The sequence below is a fragment of the Mytilus trossulus genome, chromosome 1 (assembly GCF_036588685.1).
Source record: "Mytilus trossulus isolate FHL-02 chromosome 1, PNRI_Mtr1.1.1.hap1, whole genome shotgun sequence".
Classification (NCBI taxonomy): Eukaryota; Metazoa; Mollusca; class Bivalvia; order Mytilida; family Mytilidae; genus Mytilus; species Mytilus trossulus.
Window position 1 is genome coordinate 89,622,937 of NC_086373.1, and position 20,869 is coordinate 89,643,805.

Here is a 20,869-nt window from a genome sequence, read left to right on the forward strand (position 1 = left end):
TCTCATTTTCTGCCGCTAGGCTAAGGAAATGTCTGTACCAAGTACGGAATGACCGTTGTTTTCTAATCGTTGGTAAGACGTGGTTCTAAACAAGAAATTGAAATTAGTAATTTTTTTTATATGTGTGTTTGGTGCTGATTTAATGTGTAACAAAAAGACAATTTTATATTCCTGTAAATCACAATAAATGCATAATATTAAATTTATTTTTCGAGTAATGATGTATTCCTATCGTAAGTCATTTAGCCGACTCGCAGTCCGTAAACGTGCTTGTTTTTCTAACGAGTGACCTTCAAGGTGGTGTAGAGAAAAAGAATCCACATGATATGTGCGACCATTCTTTGATGAAATTAATATTACTTTGATATTACACTTTTTGAAACCATTTCTATCAATTTTCGGATTCCATTGTCTAAACTTATGTTTCATTGTTCATGTGTTGTTTCCATATATTCTAGCCACTAATCCTGAGCATATCCCTTTATTCGGATAACACCCCATATAGCAATTAAATTATACTAGTTATGTCATTCATAACTCTTAACAGACCAATTAACAGACCGGGTTTTATACATCCGACCCATTAACAGACCATATTTTAATCAAAAATTTGTGTAGATTTTCACGATAACACCAGATCAACAGACTGTAGCCAACCCATTAACAGACTGACCGCCGATATAACCGCATACTCAATGTGGATTAACCGACCTATCTCTCGGTTAGCAGAGTGTCGGTCGTGTAGTTGTCTTTTTAAGTTTTGATTGTAGATTTGAATTAACTTTCTGTATTGGAAAATATCTTTCTTATAACAGTTATTTTTGTCTGTTGACAAATTTACGTAATCAAATATTAAAGTTAAATATAGAATATGGTCGTTACGATAATATTCCGAGATAAAAAAAAAAATATGTTAATGCTGTAAATGTGTGTTATTTCAGATGAATACCATTTTGTTCTTGTTTGTCCAGCTTATTGACCTGAACGAACATTTTTTTTTGCCAAATTATTATTGTCCTTGGCCAAATAATTACAAACTTGTGTATGTACCACAAGCGTCTAAAACGTCTCTTACTATCAACTTATGGAAATATCATATGTAAAAAATAAATAATGCATGGAATATACAATCAAATATAGTCTCATTATTGTACATGTCAGTGTATTGTATAAACTATTGTTCTTGGTTGTTAATTCATGTTTTATTTTTTTAATATCTGTTGTAGCATGATTATGTTAATGCAATAAAGATCCATTCAATTAAAATTTGTCAATTTCAATCATACAATTTAATCTTTTCAAGTTGATAAATGTGCTTCAGGCAGTTGTAACGCACTTGTATAAATTCTGTGTTTACACTGTAAAAAGACCAAACCCATGACAACAGAAAATACAAATAAATTATAGAAAAATAGTCCTTAATATACAAAATCAATGAGAACTGGTGTTCATGTTTATGTAAGGTCACGCTTGTCTGATTTTCGTTCGCCTTCGTGACCTGGATTCATTTTAAATTGAAATATGGTTCTGTGAAAATACAGAATTTGATAATATAAAGGTATGCTGACTTAATGTATTTTGAATTTTTAATGCAAACGTTTGTCTCAGTAATTTACATTTGAAAAGGAGTTAATACGGGGTGGATAATGTTTTCATAACTATTTGACAATATTTATAATGACTATGATCACGACATTTAAAGCTGTGCGACCGGTTTTTTTTTCTAATTTTAAACCACGATAGCACCTAGCTATATAAAACTTGTATGTAGAGCCTGTTGTTAACTTATGTGTCATTTGTTCTCTGATGGAGAGTTGTCTCATTGGTAATCATTTCACATCTTCGCGATAAAATGATCTAGCCCCTATTGTACCAATATTATATCTCTTAATCCATTGATTCTTTTTTGTGTTTAAAAAATATATAAAAAATATAATTGATTTGTATTTATACTATTCAAACAGCTTTTATAGATTTTAACTCGACATTTTTAATAATCGTTTTGTAATTAAGTTGTTGCAATTTATTAATCGTTTAAAATAACCAATACACCAATTAACAAAAGCGCTGTGGCAATATTTTATAGATATTGAGAGTTAGTACGATCGCTTAAAAGATACTCCAATTTCATAATAATCAATTGGACACACTATTAGTATTTTGATTTTGATTTTTTTATGATACTGTTTAGTTGATTTCCGATGGAAGACTCTTTCTCCAATAGATTTAAGTCTTAATAAGATCTAATAAGAATGTGTTAAAAAATCTGAGAAAATCAAGACCAAACATGTTGGTAAGTTATTAATCCTGTACATTTACTTATGGTATATATATATACTATATATATTTTTTTTTTAGATAGCTGGCAGTTTTACAATGAACGAGAAAAGTACGTTTGTCGGAGGTCTTAAATGTTTATTCAATACATGGATTCCGCATATAGTAACTGGAATATTACTTATCTATATAACGTTTTCTGGTGTTCTTTATATACGACAATTAAACTCTACAACTGTTCATGAAGAGAAAGAAATATCACCTCTAACTGAACAATTTAACACGCAAATTTCACAAGAGAGACGGCCTCACATTGTATTAGGTATTTTAAGTGGGGAAAAGAAAATTCTTTTTCGGGATACTCAAAGAAACACTTGGATTAAATCAATGCTACGTTTACACAAGGTATTACCTTTCAAAATAACGTACAAATTTTTATTAGACGAGCCATCTTCTGAGTCAATCAAAGAAAATGATTTACACAAAGACATAGTGTATTTAAATGTGTCCCATCATGGTCGAGCGGTTAAATTTGGCGAGAAAATGTACGTGTGGTGGAAATATATACATAAGGTATACCCAGACGCTCTAATGGGAGCAAGAATAGACGATGATGCTTTTGTATGTGTACCTCAAATGTTCCACAGATTAAATACTTTAAAAGCCGGAAATCTTTATTATGGTTGGAGACACGGGAAAAGTAGACAGATTAACAGAAACAACAGAGTTGATGAAATGTTTTTAGTATTAGGAAAAGATCTCATTTCGCTTGTTTCTAATAGGACTTACTGTGGACAGAAAAAATGCAAAAATAAGAACGACTTGATTGATATTGATTTTGGTGATACTTCTCTTGCCGAATGGCTGTCTGTGTACAGTGATAAAATAAACTTCAAAGCTGATAATGACCGAATTGTGCAATGTGGAGCTAATTCTCGTGCTATTTATAAGAAATTTTTAAAGCCTGGTTTTTGTGACAAACAATTAGTTTTTCATAAATCGACATGTGAAATGATGAACCAGCTACATTCATGGAATAATCACGGTGGATAGCTGCAGTCATACAATTACCACGTTATCGGTCAGTGGAGGATCCAGAACTTTTCCTAAGGGGGCCCTCTGACTGACAAAAAGGGCGAGGGCCGCTCCAGTCATGCTTCAGTGATTCACTATATAATCAACAAAATTTATCCAAGAAAGGGGGACCGAGCCCCCCCCCCCCCGGCCCTCCCCCTGGATCCGCCTATGTCGGTGGTTAACGGGACTAAATACTCATCTTTAGAAATAGAAAACTGTTTATTCAAATAAATGGTCCCAAACGACATAAACATTTGACATTTCAATAACATCAATAATTCAAGATTTTAAAGCAATTTAAATGTTATTCAATAAAATCAATTATATATATTTTTATAGTTTTAATTTCTTATAACATGGATACTAAGTAAATATTCAAGCAGCTTTTTATATATGATGATGCACAAGTAAGTTTGGCTGTTCTGAGATTTATAAGACTGATTATTGGTTGCTAAAACATCCAGTGGCAAATATTTCATGCATGTTCAGGAAGATTTATGAGACACCTGTCACCTTGATATATATACATCTTAAATAGATAATATATATAAATTTGTGTCGGGCACAGAATGTTCAATATGTTAAAAAAACCCTCCCGTGTCAAAATGATAGCAGTATTGTATTTCAAACGCAGCTGACACCAGGGATTGATAACTTTAGAACTAACCGACATGCTACATAAATACATGTATTTGGAAATGTATATATCCCACCTGAATGAAAAGCATAAAAGGTAGCAGCGTAGGTATACCTGCCTACCTGGAATGTAGTTGACAATGCTACTAATGAATAAATTCAGCCAATTTATATAATCGTCATCAAAGGAAGATGCTATATGTGATTTTTATAATTTTTATAAAGTAAATCAACATTTACTATACTAAAAAATAAAACGATTTTGCAATGCTGAACAACATATCACTGATTTCTATTTTGTTTTTGGCAATCACAGATTGTATGCGCCATCTTTGACAGTGCATAAGATATATGTATTACATATTCTGTTTGTTTTGGATATACCTTGTTGTCTACCCAGGTCTATTTTTACGTTTGAACCAAATTTTAAACCGTGAAAAAAATAAGTCAAGATTGCTACTGTAGTCGCCAAAACCTGCAAATATATTTTATTGAGAACCGAAATTTGGTTTATAAATATAAATGATGTGTTTTTAAAAAAGTTTACTGATATCTTGGTTCGGGTATACTTATTAAAAATGTGTAAAAGAGTCATAAAAATGTCTTGCATTTGTATAATCGATTCCGACATAAAATTTATTTGAACGATCAATTTTTCTCCAACGATGCTGTTTTATAGTTTATATATATGCATCTTTTAAAGGAGAAATTAACCTCATAAATTCTCTATAATATGGCACTTGTCTCAGAAAAAAAAATTCCTATATACCTTAATATAACGTGTTATATTAAGGTATATAGGAAAAAAAATTCTGAGATTCAAGATTCAAGATTCAAAGTTTTTATTATCCTCAGACACAACAGTGTACAAGAGGTCAATATACATTCATACATAAATAGACGATATATCTATACAGTAATTACAATACAATTATGATAAGCATGTATATATAATATACGACAACAGGAGCTAACACACAATAAACAATCATGCACGTGATTCTCGTGACACATTCATGCACGTGATTCTCGTGACACATTCATGTGTATATACAGTCAGTCTCTATCATTTGGATTTAACACAATGTCATGATTATGTAAGTTTTTACATATGTATTCAAAAGTGAATAATTATAGATATTTGATAATGTTTTTTAAGAATCTACAAATATTACGATATAATTTTACATTGCAATATGACAGCATTCCAATCATTTTGATCTCTGATGGATTTGTATTGTAATAATGTGGGATAAATTTTTTGCGTAGGTCCACAATTTGTGGATATGTACAAGTAAACATATAATGATATTCGTTACCAATATTAAGGTTACATAAATGACAAATTCTATTTTGTTTAGGGATCTTTGCCCATCTTCCTGTCTCTATAGGAAATTTTAAATTTGAGCATCTTAGCTTACACATATATAATCTATCAGCTACAGTCAATCTAAGTAAATATGGTTCCAGTTTAAATTCATGTTTAAAAAGTCCATAAAATTCCCCCCCGAGATGAGCTATTAATTTGCGAGAACCAATTTTGAATAAATTGGTCAGTCAAATTCTGTTTTAGTATAGACTTGAGAATATTGTTATCCATATACATTTGATCATTCCATATAAAACTAAGCCCTGTTTCATCAAAAATAGATTTAACATAAGAAATCCATTTAAAATGTCCTTGCTTACTCTCGTGAAGTTTAAACATAAGTCTATACAAAATACTAGATATTTTGTTACCACTGGATAAAAGGTTGTTCCAAAATAACGCCATTCTCAATTTAATGACAATTTCCATTGGAGAACGTCCAAGTTCTCCATATACCATATAGCTAGGAGTATTGTTTCTTAAATTGAGAATTCTCTTACAAAACTGCAAGTGTATTTTTTCTATACCCTGTTTATTTTCAAATCCCCATACTTCACTTGAGTAAACAAGAATTGGAGTTATAAGTGAATCAAACAACTTTAATTGCAAATCTAATGGAATTGACAAATTTCTTATTTTCTGCAGTAAAGCATACAATGCTTTATTTGCCTGATCCAATAATTTCTTTTTAGCAGTACAAAAACTACCATTATAATTGAACATAACACCAAGATATGAATATGAATCTTGTACATCAATATTTTCACCATAAATATTAAATACAATATTTGGTTTAAATTTTCTCTTGCTGAATATTACAATTTTTGTCTTGTTTGTATTAATACGAAGTTTCCATAAATTACAATATTGCTCAAACGCTAACAAGGCCTGTTGAAGACCTTCTTCTGTTTCAGACAGTAGTACAGTATCGTCTGCATACAAGATAATTAGGAGTTTAAGAAGACAAGACAATTCTTCTTCACATTTTGCATAAACCTTTTCTAAACAATCGACATTGTTGTCCAACAAGAAACTTTCAAGGTCATTTAAAAATAATGAGAACAGGAAAGGAGACAAATTCTCTCCCTGTTTTACTCCTACATCACAACTGAAAAACGCTGAGACTTCGTCTCCTTTCCTTATGCATGTTTTAATATTTTGATACATATTATATATAACTTTAAAAATTTTACCCTGAATATTTGATTTTTGCATTTTTTGCCACAGTCCCATTCGCCAGACTGTGTCAAAGGCACTTTTAAAATCTACAAACGAACAAAACAGTTTTTTTCCTGCAGAAAAATATAGTGATATAAGGGCATGTAAAATGAATATATTGTCTACAGTTGAGAAGCCTTTTCTAAACCCTGCTTGGGCCTCAGAAATTAATTCAATTTCCTCTGATAATGTGTTTAGTCTACAATTCAATACGGCTGTAAATGTTTTACTAAGACAGGAGTTAAGAGTTATACCCCTGTATGCACTAGGATCTAATTTAGATCCTTTATTTTTGAAAATAGGAATCATTATTCCCATACCCCAGCTCTCAGGTACAAGACCCGTGTCTAAAATAATATTAAATAGCGAAATATATATAGGCATCATATCATCTAATGTGTTTTTAACTTTTTAATATATTCATTTTGTATACCATCTTGACCGGCAGATTTGCCATTTTTTAACTTCTTTACAACATTTTTTATTTCATCAACAGTCATAGGATTATTCAATAATTCATTTAATTCTGGTGACATATCATGAAGGTTAACATCTATATCATTACTACAATCATCCATATCATTCATATTTAAGTCCTTAAAATAATTGTACAAAGATTCCATAGATATAATGTTTGGATCATCTTTACTCTTTTTATTAAAGTTATTCAAGATTTTCCAGAATTCCTTGCCATTTGTTTGTGCCGTATTTCTAATCTTGCTTTCAAGATTAAATTGATAGTCATTGTAAGCTTTATTTGTAATCTGCTTATATTGTTTGCTAAAGTCAAGTAATTTTTTATGATTTGTTTCATTTTTGTGTAAGTTGTATTGTTTTCTTGCTTTGTGAAATTTTTTTCTAGCATCGTAACACTGTTTTGTATACCATGGTTTCTGGTTAGTTCTTTGTGTTGTAGAACGTGGGTTTTTAACAAAAGTTTCGTTCGCAGATGATACGAGTATTTCGCCAATACTATCAACAACTTTGTCAATTTCGTGTTGAGTACAATGATCACTAGTGTAAAATGTGAAGGTCGTTTAGTATTGCCGATAACTGTTCTTTTTTGTTATGAACTGTATTGACAAACTGGTTTCGTTTGTTATCATGCCACCTTGTTTTTGGTGTTTGGTCTGGCGTAACAGAGTTGTTATTATGTGACGTACTTTGTGATTTTAATGTAATGTGTATTGCGCTGTGCACATCAGATAACAGTGGATCAAACTGTTGTATTTCAAATTCTTTGACTAGTGAAAAAAGCTTTGACGATAACAATAAATAATCTACTACACTTGTATTTTTACATGTAGTTTTACCAACACCTTTATCTACACCAATACGGGAATTAGCAATATACATATTTAATTTTTTACAGCAATTTAGTAATTTATACCCATAAGAATTAGGTTGACAACTACACTGTGTCACTCTTTGTAATGGAATATTATAAGACTTCAGATTTTCATAATCTAACATATATGAAATAATTTCGTTGTCAGTGTCTAAGTGAAAAATATCTAATAGAGTTTCATCAGCTAATACAAAATCATTCAGAATGCCTGTCTTGGCATTAAAATCGCCAATAAGAGCCGTATGTACATCTGATACTTTCTTAAGAGACATCAATTCATTCTCAATTTCATCAAAAGCTTCTAAATTTGAATATTTCGAACCTTCAGGTGGTATATAAATACAGCCTACAATTACATCATTTTGCAAACCAAAAATGCTTTTTGCTACTTTCATCCACTGTACAAATTGACTTTCACTTGATAAAAATGTTAAACTTGTTTCTAAGCTTTTTTTGAAAATAACTGCTATACCACCCGATTTTTTACACATTTTTTGTCTATTTTTTGTTACATATGTATAACCTTTTGGGACATCTAGGACATCTAGATTATCAAGTTTGCTTTCTACAAATATTGAAATATCATAGTTTAGTATATTATCCGTAAATTCTTTAAATTTCAACTTAGATTTTAAACCACAAACATTCAAGTAAAATATATTAAGATCATTTTTCACACATTTATTGTTTTTATTAATATCTTTGTTGTCAATGTCACTACTCTGTCCTCTTGTACATCTGTATTATTCACCATTTTGGTCCATTGCAGCAGAAGGTGGGGGGATGTTGTCTGGTTGGCCTAGGATAGTAACGTTTGTTATCTATATATAGTCGATCTTCCTTTAGAACTGCCGTGTGTCCTTTAGCTCGGGCATCCTTCAGTATGGGAACTAGTTCTCGCCTCCGCTCAATTACTTCGATAGGGTATTGTTCATGGACAACAAATTGCTTTTTGTTTTTTAGCTTTTGAATTGCAGCACTAAGCACCATATTTCTGTCTTTACGTCGCTCAAACTTAGCTACTATGCCCCTTGGACTCTTGTCCTGTTTTGGTTTAAGTCTATGGACAACATGAAAATGTATTTCCTCTTCTATTTGAATTTCACTCTTAATAAAATCTTTTAGAATTGCTTCAGTGTCCTCTTCTGAAGTGCCTGTGGATGACATCCCTTGTATTAGATTAAAAATAAGTTGGAAATCTACAAAGTTCATTTACCACTGCAGTATGTGTTGGTTTTGTTTACCCTAAGTATAGATTTCTTTACAGTCTCGAACAGAGTAAACCTGAATACTTGTTTATCTTTTCAAAAGATCACATCTCTTTTCTATTTTTTGAGTAACGAGAGAAATAAACATTACCAATTTTCACAGGCTGATGTTCCGTGTAACTTTTTTTTTTTTGGAATTTTGATCAAAGTTTTAAAATATCAAAATTTCAAATTGTTTTAAAGTTTTGAAATTTTGAAATTTTAACCAAATTATTAAAATATCAAAATTCTAAATATCGTTTATAAATTTGATAGTTTAGGAATTTGATCAAACTTTTAAAATACTAAAGCTAACGTGCAATTTTGATTATTTCACTTTTTGAAAGTTTAATTTTTTATAAATTTTTTATTAAAATATCAAAAATAGATAAGGGGCGAAATGAGGGATACCTGTAAACACTGATGTAAACACGGCTCGGAAAAGAATCATTCTTAGTTATAAATAAATAGCATTTTATCAAATTATTTTTAATAACAAAGTAAATAATGAAAAGAAGAAGTCAGTGTTTTTTTATGAAAAATATTAGACATCACATAGATTAACAGTATCCTGAAATTTTAAGGTTGTGTATCTATAAAAAAAAAATTAAACCTATTTAAACCGGAATCAGCTAAGTTGATTTACATCTCTTATATAAGGTTAGAGTTTGAGATAAATAATTCAGAGCTATTTGGTGTTCCCAGTGCCCAACATTTAGAAGTATCAGTTAAAATGACCAACTCGCAGTAAACCAAATAGTATTATTTTATGACGTTCCTGATGAAGGTAGATCCAGAAAAAGCGCTTCGGTCGCATGCAACTTAAAACGTTTTGTTTTCTTTTTTATCGATTGCATGACGATAATTTGTTGCCTTTTATAATTTATTTCAGTTTTAAGAAATGATACGGTTGTGCTAGGCGTGCTTCAGCTGGCACCTAGACAAATAAGGGTACTGGTTCAGTGATTATAGACGTAATACTAAACTCCGAAATATAACAATGAACTAAAATTAAAATCATACAAAACTTAAAAGGACAGAGGCTCCTGGATTGTGACAGGCGCACAAATGCGGCGGGGTTTAGCATGTTACGTGAGATCACAACCCTCCCCTATACCTCTAACCAATAAAGAATAAAAAACACACAGTGATGCGAACAGTAAATGCACTTGAATAGGAAATACAAGTCCTATGTCAGAATAGGAAACAAAAGAAACTAATCAAAATGACAATGATAATAATTAACAAAGGACTACTATATATAAGTCTAGCAGCTACTGCCATGCGCAAGCTCCAGACCTCAATTGAACTAATTGAAAGGTTTTATGTGTCTTCATTATGCACACTCTCTCCCTGTTGCAATTATTGCTAATTTGTTCCGGAATATTCATGAAATATTTGTCACTGGCAACAAAAAATCGATAATTTAAAATAGGTTGTTTACATGCAAATTACAAAGCAACGTATGATTCAACTTCCTAGGACAAAGTAGCCCTTGTAGATGGATTTTGATATGTTTTAGCTTCACTTCGGCCAAACACCTCTTCAATTATTTCGGCTCTTATTTTTCTTGAATTTCAAATTTCAGTTTCAGCGTTCCGTAGGTGAATTATTTACTTAAAATTTAGCCTTTTACATTGTACTGGTTTTTCGAGAGCAACATTGGTGTATGGCCAAAAATGGAAAAACCCATCATGCAGCTGACAGTGTGGCTTCTCTTTATGCGCTCCATTCTGACTGGATGTACATGTGTTCTTTTAGTTTGCTCAGAGTCGATTGTCGCATGATAAATTAAAATGTCAAAACAACAAAATGTAAATACGGAACAATAATATCCCTTAATACAAAAAACAATTTTATTAAGTTTTGTTTTTCATCGCTATGTTTCAACTTGTCTGGTTCAAAATTTAACACTAAAAGGCATGGAGAATTTGTCTTTTGTCCTCTGCTGGCACAGAATATCATATCATCAAATTGGGGATCAGAATATTTTAATGTACAATTATCAACGCCTTTAGTGGTAGTATCAAGTGAAAAAAAAATTTGAAAAAAAAATTTAACTTTCAAAATGCCGAGACCTTCAAATGCATAGATGGTCGCTTAATGTAGTATTTTATTTGACTTTATTTGCCTTTTTAACAATTTGGTTCGAGTGTCAGTGATAAGTCTTTTGTAGACGAAACGCGTGTCTGGCGCAAAAACCGGCAAAATTTATATCCTGGTATCCACCTATGATGAGTTTTTGTAGATACCTTGTAACAGTATCTTGCGGCTCCAATTTACTGATATTAAATCTTAGTACTCTTAATTTCAGCGTAAATAAGATTAAAAACCTCCCACAGTGTGGACTAGCACAATCTTAATTGGGCTTTCAGTATCATGAAGCGCTTTTCCTGATCGACCTTCTTACGGAACGCTCAAAAGCTGAATATTTAGGGCCAACAACTTACAAAGAACAGATTAACACGTTTAAGATGATCGTTCATAGCGTAAATGAAATGATACATGTATATTATTTAGCCAACATGATTGCAGAAAGTAAGAAATTGAAATCAAAAGAGATAACACACCGTGTATTGCGCCTTTATATTGCTTAGAGTTCAGTAGAAAATATATATACATGCCCAACCTAACCATACTATTTGACCTACTGCGAGTTGTTTAGTTTTTACTGTTACTCCTATTTCTCCTAAAATATGGGTGCTAGAAAGACCAGCAAGTAAAATGGTCGATATCAGAGCCATACGTCTGGTTTTTGTCGAGTCTGCAACTTTTGTTGCAGAAAGCTCGACATAGGGATAGTGATCCGTCGGCGGCGGCGGCGGTGGTGTTAGCTCACTTCTTAAAAAAGGTTTATATTTTAGAAGGTGAAAGACCTGGATGATTCATACTTTGTATATAGATGCCTCACGTTACGAAATTTCCGTCAGTCACCTGTCCAATGTCCTTGACCTCATTTTCATGGTTCAGTGACCACTTGAAAAAAAAAGTTCAGAATTTTTGTAATGTTGAATTCTCTCTTATTATAAGTAATAGGATAACTATATTTGGTATGTGCATATCTTGCAAGGTCCTCATGTCCGTCAGACAGTTTTCACTTGATCTTGATCTCATTTCATGGATCAGTGAACAAGGTTAAGTTTTCGTGGTCAAGTCCATATCTCAGATACTATAAGCAATAGGTCTAGTATATTCGGTGTATGGAAGGACTGTAAGGTGTACATGTCCAACTGGCAGGTGTCATCTGACCTTGACCTCATTTTCATGGTTCAGTGGTTATAGTTAAGTTTTTGTGTTTTGGTTTGTTTTTCTTATACTATATGTAATAGGTCTACTATAATTGGTGATTGGAATGATTGTAAGGTGTACATGTCTAGCTGACAGGTATCATCTGACCTTGACCTCATTTTCATGGTTCAGTGGTAAAAGTTAAGTTTTTTAGTTTTGGTATATTTTTCTTATACTTTATGCATTAGGTCAACTATATTTGGTGTATGGAAATATTTTATGATCTATATGTCGGTTACGCAGGTTTATTGACCTTGACCTCATTTTCACGGTCCATTGCTAAGTTTTAAGTGTTTGTGTTTTGGTCTGTTTTTTCTTTATTCATAAGCAATAAGTCAACTATATTTGTTGTATTGAAGAATTGTTAGCTGTACATGTCTGCCTAGCATGGTTCATCTGATCTTGACCTCATTTTCGTGGTTCATTGATCAATGTTTCATTTTCTTGGTTAATGTTGAGTTTATGTGACAGTTGAAATAAAGCTTTTTATTAAGGTCTATCAAGATAGTATCAAGGATTAGTAAAGAAGGTGAGACATTTCAGTGTGTGCACTCTTGTTTATTAGTTGTTAGTGGCTTTGAACTAGCTGTCAGATAACTGCGAGTACTCTCCGATTTGTTCATTGTGTCTTTTTGTGTCTGGATGTATAAGTACCCTGCCACTTCCACTTGTATTTTTTGTCTATCTGATGAGTTAAGCCCTTTTCAACTGATTTTTATAGTTCGTTCTTATGTTGTACTGTTATACCACTGTACCAGGTTAGGTGAGGGTTGGGATCCCGCTAACATGTTAAACCCCGCCACATTATTTATGTTTGTGCCTGTCCAAAGTCAGTAGACTGGTATTCAGTGGTTGTCGTTTGTTTATGTGTTACATATTTGTTTTTCGCTTAATTTTTACATAAATGAGGCCGTTTGATTTCTCGTTTGAATTGTTTTACATTGTCTTATCGGGGCCTTTCATATCTGACTATTTAATATGGGCTTTGCTCATTGTTGAAGGCCGTACGGTGACCTATAGTTGTTAATGTTTGTGTCATTTTGGTCTTTTGTGGATAGTTGTCTCATTGGCAATCATACGATATCTTCTTTTTTATAAGTCCATATCTCAGATACTATAAGCATTAGGACTAGTATATTTGGTGTATAGAAGGACTGTAAGGTGTACATGTCCAACTGGCAGGTGTCACCTGACCTTGACCTCATTTTCATGGTTCAGTGGTTATAGTTAATTTTTTGTGTTTTGGTCTGTTTTTCTCATTCTTTATGCAATAGGTCTACTATATTTGTTGAATGGAATGATTGTAAGGTGTACATGTCTGTCTGGCATGGTTCATCTGACCTTGACCTCATTTTCATTGTTCATTGGTCTTTGTTTAGGTATCTTTGTTAATGTTAAGTTTATGTGACAGTTGTAATAAAGCTTTATACTTAGGACTGTCAACATAATAGCAATGATTAGTAAAGAAGGCGAGACATTTCAGTGTGTGCACTCTTGTTAAATGAATTATCTTCTTTTGAGAAATATTTTTAATTTTGTCATCCAATTTTTTACCGCTTACAACTTTCCGTCTGTGCGTTTAATTTCATACATAATCTTTTAAGTATCAGTATGTTTTCAATTCATAATGTTTCGTTTCGTTCCGCTTTTATTTCTTTCGCTTTTAACAGATATCCCTCTGTTTGCCCCTTTTCTATTTTTGATATTTTAATCAAACATTTAAAAAATCAAACTTTCAAAAAGTAAAATAATTAAAATTGCACGTTAGGTTTAGTATTCTAAAAGTTTGTTCAAATTCCTAAACTATCAAATTTATAAACGATATTTAGAATTTTGATATTTTAATAATTTGGTTAAAATTTCAAAATTTCAAAACTTTTAACACAATTTGAAATTTTGATATTTTAAAACTTTGATCAAAATTCCAAAAATCTAAAATTTCAAAAGTTTTTAAATTTTTGAATTGTCATGTTACTTTTAATTAATTTCTGCCACAACCCTGCCCTCTAAATTGTATCAAATGCTTTTTTTTTAATCTATAAATGTGCAGAATAATTTTTTTTTCTTTGATAAAAATAGTGTAACCAAACAATAAATAATGAAAATATTATCCTGCGTAGAGTATCCAGTTCGAAAACCTGCTTGTGATCCAGATATAAAACCCTCATCATCTGAAAAAATATTTAATCTTGTGTTTAAGATTGAAGTAAGCACTTTACCTAGACATGACACTAAAGAAATAGCCCAGTAATTGTCGGGATTCTTCGGGTCACTGTATTATGCCCGCGTTAATATCTCACCAATTTTGTTCACCGCTTTATCAATAATATGTTTCACTTGATTGCCTTCACATTCATCGTTAAAAATAGTATCAAGTTCACCGAATGACAATTGGCTACTAAAAATAGCTTCGACAAACTCGTCTTGTTTGGCAGCATTCCATTTAATATAATTGGATTTACTACAATGACCTACATTTTGTTTTGTAGTATTTTTCTTTACATTGGAATGCAAATACACACTTAGTCCACAATGTACATTTGAATATAGGGGATTGAAATCTAATACATCAAAAGATTTTACAGTTGGAAAAACATTGCATTGTCAAAAACCAAAATATAGGTGTCGACAGATTGTAGTACCGTGAATGTGCGTATGTGTTAAACAAAAGTATTATGATTTTTATCTACCTGATAACAAATTCAATATGTATACCAATAATTAACAAATTGAAAGATCCAATTATAGAGTTGAATAAGCCAGATTTTAGAACAAGTTTATAAAAGGATTGATAAGTTTACCCAGATCATATCTAAGTTTCTCGGCTCGGTAAACAACATCACCGTAAAAAAAGGATGTGCTATTCCGCTGAAAATAAGTTTTCTACATGGCAGATCATGGCACAGCCGTCCATGATCGTCTAGGTTATTAACTTCAACCTGCTTCTAATGTTAATTTGATTCAAAATGCATTTAAGGATTTGTTCAAGGAAGAAATTGCCCCAAAATTGTTATAATAGAAACGGAAATTTGTGATTGTATAGCCGGGTAAAACAACGTCCCGACAATAGGGAAGTTAAGGAGGAATATTTCGCTCCTTCAGCTCATATTTTAGCAACAACAAACATCAAACTAAATGTAATTTAAGATACAACCAATAACAATTATAATATATAAAAGCACAGGCAGTTAAAGAATTGTTCAGATTAAACAGATGCCAAACAAAAATAACAATTAATAGATTAAAAGAGGAACTAGTGTCCGACATGTATTGGTAAATAATAGTCCAAACTGGCATAGAGCATAAATAATTAAATGAATACACTAAATGAAATTTAGTCCTTTGTCCAAGATTGTGACACTTAATTAATCCGTGTATAACACTTAGGCTTAATTTACGACAGTCAAAAATGATAAAATAGATGCAACACATGAAAAAATACATTGAAACAATTGGATTAATAAAATGTTTAAAAACGAATTTCACACTGCACAGTCCAAATTGTCCGGTCATACTTGTTTGAATTTAACGAAATGAAATATTACATTTATTTACTTGTTCATTTTAATCAAACTCAAAGATTTTATTGCTCTAAATTTTGTTGAATATGCCCCTTAGCTTTACAACAATTACATTAAGCTTAATGCACCTTCTATACTGTCAATTGCTATTGAAAACAGGGGATTTAATTAACAAAAATGTTATTTTTTTTTTTTTTTATTATTGTGTATTTATAGAATAACTTATTGAAAAATGCAAATATAGAATTGAGTTTTATTTGTTGTTATTACAAAACCAATTGATATTGTGATCTATTGTTTAATCCATTTCAGATCCAGGGCATTTACCGAGATAAAGGATTAGCCTTATAAGAATGTGTTAAAAACAATCTTAGATAACTCGAGACCGAACTTGTTCTCACAAAGGATCATTAAGGTTAAGGCGAATATTGATAAATAATAAATAATCCACCTAGAATTCTGTATTTATTTATTAAATGGCTACCAGGTTTACGAAATGAACATGGGAAGTATGTTTATCGATGGTCTGAAACGTTTATACAAACTATGGCTTCCGCATATAGTGACTGGATTTTTTCTACTCTACATAACGTTTTTACAATTCAACCAAATAGCGACTATCAAGTCTATTAATGGAAGGAATACAATCTCACAAAGTCATCAAGCTGAACAACTAAACGCTCAAACTTCACAAGAAAGCCGATCTCATATTGTATTGGGGATTTTAAGTGGAGGAAAAAATATTCTTTTTCGGGATACCCAAAGAGGTACTTGGATCAAAACAATGCTACGTTTACACAAGGTACTACCTTTCAAAATAACGTACAAATTTTTATTAGACGAGCCATCTTCTGAGTCAATCAAAGAAAATGCATTGAATCATGACATAGTGTATTTAAATGTGTCCCATCATGGTCGAGCTGTTAAATTTGGTGAGAAAATATATGTGTGGTGGAAATATATACATAAGGTATATCCAGACGCACTAATGGGAGCAAAAATAGACGACGATGCTTTTATATGTGTACCTGAAATGTTTCACAGACTAGATACTTTGAAATCTGGAAATCTTTATTATGGTTGGAGACACGGGAAAGAAAAACATGTTGACATTGACAACAGAATTGATGAAATGTTTTTAGTTTTAGGAAAAGATCTAATCTCCCTTGTTTCTAATAGGACTTACTGTGGTGAAAGAAAATGCAAAAATAAGGACGAATTGATAGAAACTAACTATGGCGGTAACTCTATGGGAGATTGGTTGTCTGTATATAAGGATAAAATAAACTTTAAATCTGATAATGATAGAATTGTGCAAACAGCTGCATCTAATCGTTTTGAACTTGCTGAAAAATATGTAAAACCTGGATTTTGTGACCAAAAATTAATATTTCATAAATCTACATGTGAAGTTATGCATCGGCTTCATTTATACAGGAGGGAGAGTTGAAACAAAACGTTTTACAAACATAGTTAACAACTAACATAATAAACTTTTAAAGTCGATATGTAAAATAAATCAGTTGAGTGTGTAGAAGTTTTATTCCATTTTCATTTTATATGGTCTTGATATTAATTTAAGAAAAACCAAAATAGTTGTTTTTCGTAACAAAGGTGTACTGAAAGAGAACGAACAATGGTATTTGAATGGTAAAATGATAGAAATGTGTGATCAGTTTGTATATCTTGGTTTGTTATTAAACTATAATGGTACTTTTACTGTAACACAGAAAACACTATCTGAACAGGGTAGAAAGGCTACATTTTGTTTATTGAGTAAGATTTATGATGATTGTTATAACACTGAGACTTTGATGTCCCTTTTTGATACATATGTAACAAGTATTGTGAATTATGGTTGTGAAATATGGGGTTTCCATAAGGGAGCTGATATAGAAACGCTTCATTTGTATTATTTAAAAAGAATTTTGAAAGTGAGAAAAACGACTGTGAACCATATGGTGTATTTTGAACTTGGGCGTTTACCATTGTATGTTAATAGATATGTAAGAATGGTACGTTATTGGTTTAAGTTATTAGAATCTAATAATTGTATATTGAATACTAGTAGTATTTATGAAGATATGTACGAATCTAGTTTTGTCAAACCGAATGACAAACTCAATTGGAGTTGTAAAATAAGAGACACACTAAACAGGTATGGATTTAATGATATATGGTTAGCATATAAAAGTGTTGGAAATAGTCAATTATTTTTGCATGAATTTAAAAAAAAGAATTGTTGATAATTATATAGCCGAAGCCTTGTCATTTTTTGAAAACACTTTAAAATGTTATTTATATCAATATATACATGATGGACATACTTTGCAATTTTATTTGAATCGACCATTGAACAGTTTATATCAGTCATATGTAACTAAATATAGAATCAATTCACATTCACTTAATGTAGAAACTGGAAGATACTTTAATATTTCCAGAAATGAGCGTATTTGTAATATGTGTAATAAGAAAGTAATCGAAGACGAATATCATTTTGTATTAGAGTGTGATAAATATGTAAATGTCAGAAGTAAATATATTAAGATATATTATTACAGAAACCCATCTACCTTCAAATTAGTTCAATTACTATCTGTAAGAAATATTAAAGAATTAAATAATCTGGGTAAATATCTGTACGAGGCAGAGAAAATTCGTAACACTTGATTTTTGTTTTGTACCTTTATTACCAATGTAAATTGTATGCCAAACTCCGCTATATATTAATGCTGTATATGTTTATGTATATGTTTATGTAAACTGTATAATTTGTGTATGTATTTAATCCTATGAGCTGTGTATTTGCTTACGGAATAAAGAATTATTATTTATATAGATCTGAAATATCCTTTATATTTTTATATTGGTATGCAAAACTGTCTGTCTGTCTATATTGAATATTGAAAGTCTCTCTTACATCTTTTTAAAGATTGGTACCGTGACACATTGCAAACGTTTAATTGTTGTATATGATACCCTTTGGATCTTATTATATGTTTGTGTAGAGACTAATATAGTATTTAATCGGATTCTGCTTGCTAAGGTCTATCCTCAGATGAATAATTTACTTTGCAGTCACTATGATGTATTGAATACTGTTCCAGTCTACAGCAGAAATTTGAAATGAAAAATGCAATGTTATATTGGTCGGTGTGTCAATATTAGACTTTGACTGTTATTTATGCGGGATTGTCTTTCCACTAATGTTTCCTATTATACGGTCTTGTAACCATTCGTAAGAGGGCAGCATCTCAAGTTAACTTTGTAGTAAAATATTACCCTCTGTTGTGGTGATAGTTCTTTATTACCCTTTGTTGTTTCCCTCTGTCGTCTAAGGGATAGTTATATACATGTATTACCCTTTGTAACGTTTTTTCCGTCTGTCGTCTAGGGTATAGTTCTATATTATCATCTGTTGTTTCCGTCTGTTGTCTAGGGTGATAGTTCTATATTATCATCTGTTGTTTCCGTCTGTTGTCTAGGGTATAGTTCTATATTATCATCTGTTGTTTCCGTCTATTGTCTAGGGTGATAGTTCTATATTATCATCTGTTGTTTCCGTCTGTCGTCTAGGGTATAGTTCTATATTATCATCTGTTGTTTCCGTCTGTCGTCTAGGGTGATAGTTCTATATTATCATCTGTTGTTTCCGTCTGTCGTCTAGGGTATAGTTCTATATTATCATCTGTTGTTTCCGTCTGTTGTCTAGGGTGATAGTTCTATATTATCATCTGTTGTTTCCGTCCGTCGTCTAGGGTGAAAGTTCTATATTACCATCTGTTGTTTCCGTCTGTCGTCTATGGTGATAGATCTTTATTACCCTTTGTTGTTTCCCTCTGTCGTCTAAGGGATAGTTATATACATGTATTACCCTTTGTAACGTATTTTTCCGTCTGTCGTCTAGGGTATAGTTCTATATTATCATCTGTTGTTTCCGTCTGTCGTCTAGGGTGATAGTTCTATATTATCATCTGTTGTTTCCGTCTGTCGTCTAGGGTATAGTTCTATATTATCATCTGTTGTTTCCGTCTGTTGTCTAGGGTATAGTTCTATATTATCATCTGTTGTTTCCGTCTGTTGTCTAGGGTGATAGTTCTATATTATCATCTGTTGTTTCCGTCTGTCGTCTAGGGTATAGTTCTATATTATCATCTGTTGTTTCCGTCTGACGTCTAGGGTGATAGTTCTATATTATCATCTGTTGTTTCCGTCTGTCGTCTAGGGTATAGTTCTATATTATCATCTGTTGTTTCCGTCTGTTGTCTAGGGTGATAGTTCTATATTATCATCTGTTGTTTCCGTCCGTCGTCTAGGGTGAAAGTTCTATATTACCATCTGTTGTTTCCGTCTGTCGTCTAGGGTGATAGTTCTTTATTACCATTTGTTGTTTCCCTCTGTCGTCTAAGGGATAGTTATATACATGTATTACCCTTTGTAACGTTTTTTTCCGTCTGTCGTCTAGGGTATAGTTCTATATTATCATCTGTTGTTTCCGTCTGTCGTCTAGGGTGATAGTTCTATATTATCATCTTTTGTTTCCGTCTGTCGTCTAGGTATAGTTCTATATTATCATCTGTTGTTTCCGTCTGTCGTCTAGGGTATAGTTCTATATTATCATCTGTTGTTTCCGTCTGTTGTCTAGGGTGATAGTTCTATATTATCATCTGTTGTTTCCGTCCGTCGTCTAGGGTGAAAGTTCTATATTACCATCTGTTGTTTCCGTCTGTCGTCTAGGGTGATAGTTCTTTATTACCATTTGTTGTTTCCCTCTGTCGTCTAAGGGATAGTTATATACATGTATTACCCTTTGTAACGTTTTTTTCCGTCTGTCGTCTAGGGTATAGTTCTATATTATCATCTGTTGTTTCCGTCTGTCGTCTAG

General features: G+C 31.8%; 2 protein-coding genes across 4 annotated transcripts; both read left to right on the forward strand.

The window, feature by feature from the left end:
• Nucleotides 1-1,402: 1,402 nt before the first annotated feature.
• LOC134689707 (uncharacterized) lies at nt 1,403-4,270 on the forward strand. Of its 2 annotated transcripts, none has more exons than XM_063549676.1 (2): nt 1,403-1,558; nt 2,359-4,270. In XM_063549676.1, exon 2 carries the CDS (start codon nt 2,377-2,379, stop codon nt 3,328-3,330), a length of 954 nt encoding a protein of 317 aa, XP_063405746.1. In that variant the 5' UTR covers nt 1,403-1,558; nt 2,359-2,376; the 3' UTR covers nt 3,331-4,270. The 2 variants fall into 2 exon arrangements, with proteins under 2 accessions (XP_063405746.1, XP_063405753.1); XM_063549683.1 differs by lacking the exon at nt 1,403-1,558 and adding an exon at nt 1,728-1,825.
• LOC134689724 (uncharacterized) lies at nt 2,209-18,822 on the forward strand. Of its 2 annotated transcripts, none has more exons than XM_063549699.1 (2): nt 2,209-2,293; nt 16,294-18,822. In XM_063549699.1, exon 2 carries the CDS (start codon nt 16,478-16,480, stop codon nt 17,429-17,431), a length of 954 nt encoding a protein of 317 aa, XP_063405769.1. In that variant the 5' UTR covers nt 2,209-2,293; nt 16,294-16,477; the 3' UTR covers nt 17,432-18,822. The 2 variants fall into 2 exon arrangements, with proteins under 2 accessions (XP_063405769.1, XP_063405764.1); XM_063549694.1 differs by lacking the exon at nt 2,209-2,293 and adding an exon at nt 5,006-5,087.
• The last annotated feature ends 2,047 nt before the right edge of the window (nt 18,823-20,869 follow it).

Bases quoted from the DNA above. Each gene is read 5' to 3' on its own strand.
- LOC134689724 (XM_063549699.1), top strand. From the start codon at position 16,478: ATGAACATGGGAAGTATGTTTATCGATGGTCTGAAACGTTTATACAAA.
- LOC134689707 (XM_063549676.1), top strand. From the start codon at position 2,377: ATGAACGAGAAAAGTACGTTTGTCGGAGGTCTTAAATGTTTATTCAAT.